The 12,757-nt window shown below is 41.9% G+C and overlaps 1 protein-coding gene across 1 annotated transcript in view; it reads right to left on the bottom strand.

Moving 5' to 3' along the window:
* Positions 1 to 12,757, bottom strand: part of tmtc2a (transmembrane O-mannosyltransferase targeting cadherins 2a) — a 57,230-nt gene that overhangs the window by 15,348 nt on the left and 29,125 nt on the right. Inside the window, exons 3-5 of the mRNA XM_030784122.1 lie at positions 1,808 to 2,648; positions 1,293 to 1,407; positions 447 to 532 (exon numbers count right to left, since the gene is read on the bottom strand). Coding sequence (XP_030639982.1) covers positions 447 to 532; positions 1,293 to 1,407; positions 1,808 to 2,648 — 1,042 coding nt within the window. The remainder of the gene's footprint in view (positions 1 to 446; positions 533 to 1,292; positions 1,408 to 1,807; positions 2,649 to 12,757) is intronic.

Raw genomic sequence — 12,757 nt, 5'->3', positions numbered from 1 at the left:
CAGACAACCAGCGGCCAGCCTGCCATGTATCCAAATAAAGCCAGGCAAGGTGGAAGTGTGTTCTGTAGGTTCACTGAGAGTGCTTGCACTAGCTCCATGAACAAAGCTTTGTGGACCATTAGCCTGAAGTCACCCATGAGGATAGAGTAGAAATACCCACAGGCCATATTTGAAATATTCACAGGCAAGATCAGAAATACCCACAGGCAGGATTGGAAATACTCACAGGCCAGATTAGAAAAGCTCACAGGCAAGATTACAAATACCAAGAGGCCAGATCATAAATACTCACAGGCCAGATCAGAAAAACTCACAGGCAAGATGAGAAATACCCAAAGGCCAGATTAGAAACACTTACAGGCAAGATCAGAAAAACTCACAGGCAAAATTAGAAATACCCAGAGACCAGATTAGTAATACTCACAAATCAGATTAGGAATACTCACAGGCCAGAGTTGGTCGGCTGTTGATGGCCAATCTGTAGTAGTGCAGAGCCTCAGTAAACCGTTCACTCTCCTGTAAAAGGAGACCGCTGAGAGACAGGGATGACAGAGGATGAACTAAAGCCAGTCAAAACTGCATTTAAAGGTGCATTGATGTCAGACACTGTTGTACTGTATAACTGTGACATTAATTTTTTTTTTTTTTCATATTCATATTTTACTGCTTGCATTTACTGTCCTATTCTCTCAGACCAATTATACAAAAACTGAGTGTCCAAGATAGATAGAGTTAAACATTTTAAAAGCAAATTTATGATTTAAACGAAAATGAGTATATTAACAAAAATAATGAGTCTCTCAGAGACTAGCCCGTGTGAAAATGTTTGGCACTACAGTCGAGGGGGGGGGGGGGGGGGGGGCAGGGTGAGAGGGGAAGAGAGAGATGCTGAAGGGGGTGGTCTGTATTACGAATTGTGAGATTTGATGTGTTGGCCATCTGAGGGTTCATGAGCTGTAAAAGTGTCAGATCTCTATCCTTGCAGACTGGATGAAGGACGATTAATGAAATCCCTAGTCCACATGCCGACACCCCGTCGGCAGGAACAGATCCCTTCACTTTCCCTCCAAAATGTTCTCTTCCTGTCTAACCCTCTTTATCTCTTTCTCCATCTCTCATCCCTTAACCCCTGTCATGTTTCTGCCTCTGTCTACTCAAAATAGATTACTTGATACATTAATCTCTCCCTCGGTTTCTCCTTTTTTCTCCCTGTCCAGTCTGCTGGCAGATGTTCTGATTCTCTCTGTACAGGTGGACGCCACAGTAAAGGAGACGAACTTGCTGGCACTCACAGGTTGTAAAGCATGTCAGCCATGTTGCTGCGGTAATAGAGGGCATTTCTGTACGCCTGCTCCGCTTCCTCCATCTTCCCCTGGTTCTTAAGGACATTGCCAAGGTTACCCCAAGCTGAGTGACAAGGACACGTTATGTAAGCATAAGTGAATCACAGTATACTACAAACCTTTATTAAACCTCATACAGTAATAGAGTTACTTTTGGCTAATTTATTCCAAACATAATATCTTAATAGCCCAGTACGTGTTTACAAGAGAAGGAGAAAAACTGAGTGAAACCGATCTTAAGAACCTGCCTTGACAACTGGTATTTTAGAACAACATGACAGAAACATGACAGATGATTTGATTGTATTGAGGTATACACTCTTGTGGATGCCTAAAGCTGATTTTTCAGTTGTTGTTTGGAAATGAATGTAAAACAAACCTGGCAGCAGTTTAAGTCTTACTAATGTAATCCTCACTAACACATAGCTTAAAACCCTGAATGCTTGGCGCTGGCAAATTCCTACCTTTGGCAGGGTTGACTGCAATGCCAGACTTATAAAGTGCCTCTTCACTCTGCCAGTCCCTGTTTCTCAGCACAGTTTTCAGACTGTAGAGCAAGACCAGCCCTGCTGTACACCCAAGAAGCACAGTCCTGGAGCTCCTCAATCGGAACCGCGTGCACAAGGCCCTGACGCCCACTGTCACTAGCAGACAGAAGCCCATGCTGGGGATGTAAAGGACCCTCTCTGCCAGCACAAAGCCCACATAGAAGAACAGGTTGGTGGCTGGGAGGAAGGGTAAGGCCATGAGCCCAAGTGAAAAGACCACCACATTCTCTGTGGCCGGAAGAAACACCGTAGGGTCATGAGGGTGAGGTTTGGTGGAACCATTCTGAGTGCTTTTTGGCAAGTCCTGGTCAACATGTTGGTGGTTGTTGTCAAGGAGATGGTGACTGTTCCCATTTGTCAGGGACTTCCCATTGGCCACATGGAGCTTCCCGTTTGTCTCTTTGATGGGGAATGACGATGGGCTTCGGCTACCAAAACCTGCCAAGAGCACAAACCCAGTATAGAATGTAACCGTGTGGAAGTTTCTCCAATCAAAGATGGTTCTAAGCAGAGGAAGAGCATCCATGGACCAATCAAAGCTGAGCTGGTCAGGGCAGAGGAGCAGCCAGAGATTGGCAGCAGGCAGGTAAAGGAAGGTGAGAATTCTGGTGAGGAGTTGCGGAGAGTCAGCTGCAGGGTTGTCCGAGTTGGAGAAGTTGGGAGGCTTACTGCCCATCCAGTAAATTCTGGCAGCCAGCAGAAAGACTCCCCAGCTGGTTAAGAGAGTCAGGCTAACCAGTAGCCTACTGTTCTTCCTCTGTAAGACACAAGGAAACCCAAGTTCACGACAAATGCTCTACAAAAGCACATTTTGAAATAAAATCATCCCTGGCTATGTGAATTTTTTTAAACATTTTCTGTGCCCTTCAGAAAAGCAAATTTAATGCTTGATTTAACTGTTCCCCACGGAACTTTCCAAACTGGTCTGAACTCTAAGTGTTTACTTTGGAAAGCTGATGCCTCTAAAACTTTAACAGTTTCCCTTTCCTCAATGAAAATGCATTACAAGCACAGAAAACTATTCCTATTCTACAGAGGTACTACTGCTGCACTCATTAGCCGTGATCAGGGTGAGGGATCAGTTCATTTGGTATTCAGTGGAACTCAACCGAGTTGACAGCCTTCATACTTCATCTGTGACAAAGTATGTTGACATATATTCTGATATGCCTTTATTGGCTTCAGGACTCCGCTGAGCTGTTAGTTGACCGATTGTAACCCACGTTTTACTCTACGCAAGTCATTCAGTCATTTCAGGTAAAATACTGCACCTTTTCTCATTAATTTTGAGTCAAAGCCTAAATTCAGGAATTTGGACTAGACTTGGTACTTTTTTCCAACATTACTTGAGGTTCGCTCAAGATTTGAATGTGAAGACCTCAGACATGTTTTGTAAAACTCCGAAGGTCTGAATGCATGATGTTACCTCTGTTCTGTGGAAAAGGTCAACTTAATAAAATCTTCATTCAGAGTACAACATATCATAACAACAGTAAATACTCTTTAAATATCTAGAAAATATTGGGCCAGTTTTACAAGAGAACATGCATAGTCAACATAAATAATGATGCATTGTAAACATCTCGATTAATATCTCGAAGTTATAACAAACAAGGTTAAAGAGTTGAGTAAATCTGGCCCAAGAAGAAAACGAATCCATCTGAAAATTCCACATGGATACATTTTGTTCTGTGACTGTTAAAGCGTAACACACATATGCACACACACACACACACACGTATGCTTCGAGTCGTTCTCTGATTGGTGGTTAAATATGTTTATAATATTGAGGCTAAGGGGTTAAGTGTGATGGCTGGGCTGTTTATATTTGGGTTTTTCGGCATGTACGCAGTTTACATTGTACGAGTGTTAATGCCTCAAAATTGTCAGTGCTTCGTTTCCTGTAATAAAGTCCAGCTGTCACACAATCCCAATAAAAAAAAGAAGAAGAAAACAGCCCACACAGATATGAGCTCTTCATTTGTCATTAATCACTGATCAAAAAACGAGCACAAATCTAATGGTGCGACTTCCTGCTGAGTGAGCTTTACTTTGTTAAAAAATGGGTCCAGATTTGTTAGCCAAAAATTACAAATGACAATGACCATTGGCAACAAGGTTAATCTTAAACCACTTTTTTTATGATGTCTGTGAGGGACTCTTTATGTCTTCATCTTATGTAAGTGGAGTGACTATGTGATGAACAGCTTTGACTGTGATGAAGTTAAATATTTACCTACCAAATATTAGTTATCCAAAAACAACCAGCTCTACAACTAACTTTTGGTCTGTAAAAATAAAAAATAGCACATTTTATGTCTTTTGTTTTTCCCAAAGGATGAAATTAAAAAAGCAATGGTCTCAAAGGACAACCTCAATCCACCTACATCCATCTAATTGCAATTGTTTTCTGTTTGTGAGTATTTTCCTCTCAAAATCACAGTAACAGACATGGCAAAGGCCATTGCTACATATCATCTCCCACACCCTTCTTCAGTCTGTCCAGTACACTCTGAAAAGCTCTTTGTCTACAACAGAGATGAATAAGAGTGTCAGGAACCAAAGAAAGTACAGTTTTGCTGCCAAGGTCAACGGGGTTACATCCGTCATCCCGCGTCTGCCTAATTACAGCACAACTGTCCAAACGACGGGTTCACCTCCATGTGCCTCTGGAGAGATGAAAGTGAGAAACACAGCTGTGAAAGCATCATTACATGCACACACTCACACACAAAGGCATCTCCTCTCTCTCTCATACACACACACACACACACACACATACACACACACCCTTCTCTCTCTACACACATACACACGTTCATTCTCTATTTTTCTCTCTCTCTCTGTCACACACCCATGCACTGTGTAACTGAGCAACGGATAATATCTTGTAAGATCAAAATTGTCAAGTACTCCTTTTTTAACTTTCCTTTTTGTTTTCCAATTTGACATGTCCAATTCCTTGTACTCCTCACCTATGCAAGTCCCCTACATCAATACCCCTACACCAGTACCCCTACATCAGTACCCCTACACCAGTACCCCTACATCAGTACCCCTATATCAATACACCTACACCAGTACCCCTACACCAGTACCCCTATATCAATACACCTACACCAGTACCCCTACACCAGTACCCCTATATCAATACACCTACACCAGTACCCCTATATCAATACACCTACACCAGTACCCCTACACCAGTACCCCTACACCAGTACCCCTATATCAATACACCTACACCAGTACCCCTATATCAATACACCTACACCAGTACCCCTACACCAATACCCCTACACCAGTACCCCTATATCAATACACCTACACCAGTACCCCTACACCAATACCCCTATATCAATACCCCTACACCAGTACCCCTACATCAATACCTCTACACCAGTACCCCTACACCAATACCCCTACATCAATACCTCTACACCAATACCCCTACATCAATACCCCTACACCAGTACCCCTACACTAGTACCCCTATATCAATACCCCTACACCAGTACCCCTACACCAGTACCCGTATATCAATACACCTACACCAGTACCCCTACACCAGTACCTCTACACCAGTACCCCTACACCAGTACCCCTATATCAATACACCTACACCAGTACCCCTATATCAATACACCTACACCAGTACCCCTACACCAGTACCCCTATATCAATACACCTACACCAGTACCCCTATATCAATACACCTACACCAGTACCCCTACACCAATACCCCTATATCAATACCCCTACACCAGTACCCCTACATCAATACCTCTACACCAGTACCCCTACACCAATACCCCTACATCAATACCTCTACACCAATACCCCTACATCAATACCCCTACACCAGTACCCCTACACCAGTACCTCTACACCAGTACCCCTACATCAGTACCCCTATATCAATACACCTACACCAGTACCCCTACACCAGTACCCCTACATCAATACCCCCTCACCAAGGCATGTGAGGATCTGCTCCCTCTGATACATATGAAGTAAGACTTCTTTTCTTCTTTTTTATGGCCTCTTTTCACCTGCCAGTGTATAGCTATCTCCACAGGAGCATGGCATTAGCAGAGGTCTACTCTGTTCTCTGCAGGTTCAGCCAAGGGCCGTGTTGAGGCTGTGTCCTGCTGACCCTCCCAGAACACGGTCAGTCGTGTTCTTAACGTGGCCATGACCCAGGAGATGGTAATGCTGAGCCTTCAGATCTGAAACCCGGCAGCGCAATTTAGTGCTGTACCACCCGGGCATGACCTTCAAGTAGTCTTACATTGTACGGAAAATAGTTAATTACACTTGGTGTTTCCTTACACACTCAGTTCTACTGTCTCAACAGGAATGGCAGTGAACCTTCTCGGCAGACTCAAGGTGAGTGTAGAAGTGCTTCACTCATTCTCTAAAGGATGAGGGTGGGATGGAGGGATTAGTATGCAATCACAGAAGCCATTTTCCTCAGTTCTAATTCATCTGAGATTCAAAGAGCAGCATTAGCGCCCACAACATCCTACTGCAGTAAGCTCCTCACACACACACACACACACTCACACACACACACACACACACACACACACACACACACACACACACACTCACACACACACACACAGACAAATTGTCTGAACTCCTGCTGAACCTGTAGGGGTGGTGAGTAAGGAAGTGGTGTGGGGGAGGGAAGAAACAATTTCAAACAAGAAAGAAAGAAAGAAAGAAAGAAAGAAAAGACATTCTGCATTTTAGATACCTCTTAGCTTACAACTGTGTATTCTCAGACCATGACTATGAAAGCTATGTGCCTGTGTAAGTTTTATCTCTATGGACTAAAGTATGGGCTTTTTACCTGGCTCTAAGATGGGACACATAGGGACAGACTGGGAATCCAGCAGTGTGTGCATCATTAATATTCACACATTTCACAGGCATCCAAACATTCATTAGTTTCTGTTGGTGGAAGTGGGTGGAAAGACAAAGGAGAAGAATCTGCCAATAACCGTTCAGTTCTTTGCCCTGAAGCGCACTATCAGATAACAGAAACCAGGTAATCGCTTGCACATCTGTTTTTCTTTGTTCAGGTTGTTCCTTTTCTCTATATACCTCCAGGAGGATGCATGAGAGAGTCAATGTCCACATTGTAGTGTCGATCCAGTACGGCATTTTTGCTACGTGCACGGGATCCCAACCAAAGCTGATTATTTCTTTGTTGCATTTTCTTCTCCTTTCCGAAATAATAAAATTTAATTGATCAAAGAGGAAATATTCTTCAATATAGCTTGCTAAATCCTAACCTACAAAAGAAAACAAAACAAAACAAGAGATTAAAATTGTTCTACTGTTGTGATCTGAGACAGATTATAACGATAATATGTTCTCACCATCTTCCTCAGTTTTTAAATGAGAGGTTTATCAGAGCGCCCTTATGGCATAAAACACCATAACAACCCCCTCTGCTGCTTTGTAATATTTAGGGTTTTTTTTTAAACATGCCTGTGAAGTTTAGTTTCCTGACATCCTCGCAGGAGGGGCTCTGTTTTGAGTGTGAGTTTGTGTCTGAAGGAAAAATTCATGCAGATGAAATTTGCAATAGAGTACATTTAATAGATCATCTTTTCATCCTTTTAATCCCTTTGGGACTGACACAGATAATGATTGAAGCAGACCAGCTAAAAGATGTGTGTGTGGGGGGGGGTAGATTAGATAAAATGGGTATCGATCACATATTCCAAAACCCAGCAGGCCCAAGACAGAGGCTTCTCTGAACCTGCACGTCAAATACAGATCTTTCTCATTCTTTTCAGTCCATTCCGACAAGAGTGGCACAGGTCTGTTGCCATTATGTGGTTCAAGGCCTTTCGTATCGACAAACCTTTCAGCACGTTAAAGTGGAATACTTCTGTCTCATCTCTGTGTGGCTCCTCTCACACATTGGGTCTTTACTTAATTGACTTTAAAAATCAATCTCACGTTGGAGAGACCCGAACGCTCTCAGAAAATAGTGTCAGGAAGCTTCTTAATCGATCGATCCACAAGCGTCAAATCGAACAATGACCGTAACAACGGGAACGTGATTTTCAAGCCTTTTTCCCCCTTTCCTGTCAAATTTTTTTTTATTTATTTACATTCTCAGCACTAAGTCTAGTTTTGTAAAACCAGAGAAAAGTTCAAGCTTCAAAACTTTCAAGCCAAACTTACCATGAAACACTGTGTCATATTCATTTGGGGTTTCACGTTTTTTGGGGTTTTTTTGATGGTTTCAGGGTATCTCAGCTTATATTTCAAGCTAACTCCCCTCTCCTGAGCAGCTGAAGTCGGATCAGAGTTAATAAGATCACTGGTCCCTGGTGGAAAGTTCAGATTAATCTGCGGCTGTATGTCCGAGATGACGTTTTACGCCCGCCTGAGGCTTAATTGAGCCTATTCCAGCCCTGCGGATTTCTGACTTCACAGATTAACATTCTGAATCAGCTTAATAAGATCCTACTTTCACTCTAAACGGAGAGTTACTTAGCCTGTCTCACCACCTTAAAATCAAAAATTGCGACAGTGTTGCTGTATGTTTTCATAAGTGATAGCAACTATTTATAGCCATTATTACTTTAGTAAGAGAAAGTAAAGCGCTCAAAGTCCCTCACCTGATAAAATGAAATAGATTATAAATTATAATGAATATCCTTAACTGGATACAGTTTGTTCACATGACAGACTAGTTTAAAGTCATATTTAGTTTCTAGTTTTAATTTATATTCCAGTCAAACTGTGGTTCTGTGAAAACACCATGCTAGCAACAAACAGTGTAGTGCTTTGGGGGGCATGGTATGCTGCTTTGTCTTCAATAAATTAATAATTAAAACAAACCTAAAGAGAAATGTCATTCAGCTATATATAGCCTTCTCCTAACGTGACACATTCCTGTGCTTAACCAGACAAAACTAGCTGTGGCATTGAGAACCTGACTATGACAAACTGACCCCATTAAACGACAAGGTTCTTAACGAGGACAAAAGGACATGTGTTTGGGGTGTGTGTGAGAGTTAATCAGAGGGCTCATGATGCCAGAGGTCATGAGTTCAAATCTCATTTCCAGTACGAGGCTGTGTCAAAGTCTGCTGCCTGTTTCGCAACACGATCCTCAACTTTAGGAAAAATCTCCTGAAGCATTAAAAACAATGCTGTTTCAAGGTCTATACAAGACACCTTACAACATAGCTTTAGTTATGAACGCCCTGTGTTTTACTTTATAGGATTACTCTTCCTCTTTTTTTTCCATCACACAAAGATTTAACTATCGATGGGTGGGGTTCAAAACACTTCTTCTATGGCTCTGACATTGAATAGGAATACATATAACTTATTGGCTGAATCACCCACAATAGCTTTGAAAAAGGCCCTAAGCTCCCACTTGTATCTGGCAGTTTTAGTCATTTTGATCAAGTGCATTCCAAAAGTGTTACCATGAGAAATCGGCAGATAACTGAGACCAGCTAACACACACACACACACACACACACACACACACACACATACAGACAACCACACACATGTCACACAAACTGTTGTGTGAGTATAAAATCGCACATGTGTTGAACATTTGCGGGTTTATCTTCTCCCAACTGAATCTAATCAGCTCACAGGCACGCAGAACAGTGCACGCGACAGGGACGACTTAAATAACACATAACACAGCAGAAGTGTTTTTGTTTAAGCCCAAGGCAGGATCTCCACACGCGGGATCATTTCACAGCTGAGCACCTCTCTGGAGGATAATTGGGGGCCCATTAATCAAGCTGTCGAGTCTACCAGCAAACTAATCTGTTCGACCGGCTCCCAGCGAAGACAGGCTAGTGAGAATATTGTTTCTGTGGCTCTTTAATTAGGCTTGTGAAAGTATGGAAACACGCCTTCACATGCTCCGTTTTGAAGGTTCACGCCTGAGATAGCATCTCCTGACACTTCGACGGTACAGTTTTAAAAAACAGTTTGAAACAGTGGAACTGCATCCAAATAAGAGCTCCCTCTAAAAATGTTATTGTGTAATCGAACATCTTTTACTTGCATTCTCCCTGTCAGCAATCTTTCTTATTTTCATTTATTATTAGGGGTTTGCTGCCCCAACATGGCAAATTTGACTTTAGAAGAGAGACAGGCAGAAACAATTTGAGGAAAACAGAACGCATTTCGTTCATTTCCCCCTTTTGCTACATCTCATCTTACTTCTATTACAGAGCTAATGGAATGAAAAACCTTCCGCTATCTCCACCTCATTATGCATTTTGTGGCGAAACAAGCTCATCTAATCTATTTTCACACAGAACACAGATCTGGGCGAGAGCAAGATTAAATTGAGCTGACATCAAGTGTTCTTCCCTCTAAAGAACATCGAAAGATTCAAATCTCATTCCGTTTTTCCGCTCTGCACTCAAGTTAACTATGACTGTATAAGAAGTGAAAGGCACAACTACGGTAAGGGCATTGGGTAATCTAGATCTGAAATGGTGGAACACGTCCAGGAGACAAAGTGAACCACAGGAGGTTACTTCTAATCTACACCGGCCTTTTATCACGATCAATTAGATGGAAAACACAGCCTTATTGAAATTATTGTAATATTAATTTTTAAAAAAATCACAACAATATCCAGACTTGTTATAAAATTAATTACAAATAAACATTATAGCAACCATTACAACTTATTTTTTTCTACTTGCTCCTTATTACTGATATGTCTGAGTTTTTTTAAAATGTATTCATTTAATTGTTTCCTCTTCTTTCTTTTTCATTTTGCACTGCTGAAATTGAAACTGGTCCTAAAAAGTGGATTTTTCATTTTCAAACATGCAGAGTGCAAAGGTTTTGCACTGTGGGAATAATTAGGTGCAGTTCTGCTGGCTTATTTCCATGGCCACCCAAGGTGTCATAAGTGGAAATAAGATAAACAAAATAGCTTTGGTGGGACATTAAGCTCTCACACTCACTGGCTGAATTACTGAATGAATTGGTAAATGATCCGTTTAAGAAATGTTTCTACTGAACAAATGAGTCAAATGACTTGGAGAAAAAAACCCCAAATACTAAGAATTATTTTTCAAGCTTGTTCAATTTTGCATATTTGAGAAACTTTTGTCATGTAGGGTGCTGCAAAAAACAGTGCAGTAGCTGTCATTTGTAAGAACACAGCTACTTCCAGTTGACTGTTCTTCAGTTTGGCTGTTCTTCAAATTGGCTGTTCTTTATATTGGTCCTTTATATTGGCAGTTCCTCACATTGAAGGAAATCTGGAAAGTTAGGGAAAAAATGTTAAACGTGACTTCATTCCACTCATCTTATTATGAAAATGTCCCATGTCTCCCCAGTGGGGCTGAAGTCACGCCATCCTCCTGCCTGAGAGAAAGGCAGAGAGAGAGAGAGAGAGGAGTACAGCAAAGCAGATAACAAGAGAGGAAGTGAGGCCATGTTTTCCTTTACTCTCTTGCCTTCCCGTTCTCATTTTCCTCGTGTCCCTGTTTGCTGCGGACTGTCTGGTGCTGTAATCTCTGGAGTGATAGCCTACCAGTCTAACCCAGATTACGGATGAGTGGCGTGAGAGAGTCGGGTATGGCTAACATGATAAACAGTCCAGATGCAGGCAAAGCTGGCATCCATGTGTGGGGACTGGCATTGACTGATTGCCCCCTGACTGTGAACTGTGGAAGGGCGAAGGGTCCTGCCAAAATACTGGGATTCAGTTTAATAGATAAACGGAGCCGGGGGATGGCGAGATTGGCAGGCTAAAGCATTCCACAGAGAGGGGACAAGGAACAGACGCACAGAGACCACATTTTAATCTTCTATAAACATCAAGTGTATCAATCAGAAATTGGAATTTGCACAGTGTGAGACTGAATTCCATATTCCGAGGAAGGGACCTGCTTTTGCAAACGACTCATGCTCAAGATAAGAGACGTTTAGAGGAAATTGGGCTGTAAAGTGTTTCAGAAGAAACAAACAAAGCAAAGAGGAAGACTGACGTTTTCCTGATCTGTGTATGCACCAATCACATCTTTTGTGATTTCAAACATTTGGCTCAGATCATCCAGAGAGACCCATGTTACAGCGTCGATAGATTGTTGCTTTATGCCAGGAAGCGTCTGCTGAAGTTTGTCAGCTTTACCAGAGTCGTACACACCCCAACCGAGATACCAGACAAAACTCCTCTCCAAAAAAAAATGTCTCTAGCGGAGGCTCTGAGGCCCGGGCCTTTGCAGCTCAGTCAAACATGCAAGGGCCTGGGGGGAAAGACTGGTCTTAACTGAACAGGAGGACACAATGGTTTGAAGCTGTCTCTCTCTCTTTTTTTTTTTTTTTTTGAGTAGGACAATTGTCATTGTTATTGTGTAACACACAGGTGCCTGATGGTCAGTATCCTTCATTTTCTTGTCATGTCTGTGTATTTGATTTTCATTTGAAAAAATAAAAAGAGAGAAAAAAAAAAATTCAGGTCTGCTATGGTTGTCCAGACACGAAACGTTTTCTGAATAATGTAATTATGCGCTTAATGAAAAACAAACAACACATGGACACGCCATGAAAGCAACCCTCACGTCTGCCCAACACACACACACACACATGCACACACACACACACGTACACACACACACACACACACACACACAAAAACTCTAAAGACTTTCTAAAAATAAACCCAAGCAGACATACAAGGAAATACATTCACTCACTGCCAGCTGAGATTTCCCATTTCTCTTGACAGAGGAAAAGGAAATTGAGCATAACCAAAATATTGGAAAAAAAAACCCCAAAACAAATTAAATTAAAAATGAAATGAAACAATGCACTGAGGCCATCCCAGAGAAAGAT

This window comes from Chanos chanos, chromosome 1 (assembly GCF_902362185.1).
Source record: "Chanos chanos chromosome 1, fChaCha1.1, whole genome shotgun sequence".
In the NCBI taxonomy this organism is placed as follows: domain Eukaryota; kingdom Metazoa; phylum Chordata; class Actinopteri; order Gonorynchiformes; family Chanidae; genus Chanos; species Chanos chanos.
Note: the sequence above shows the minus strand (reverse complement) of the source record. Positions and strands in the feature narration are given on the sequence as shown.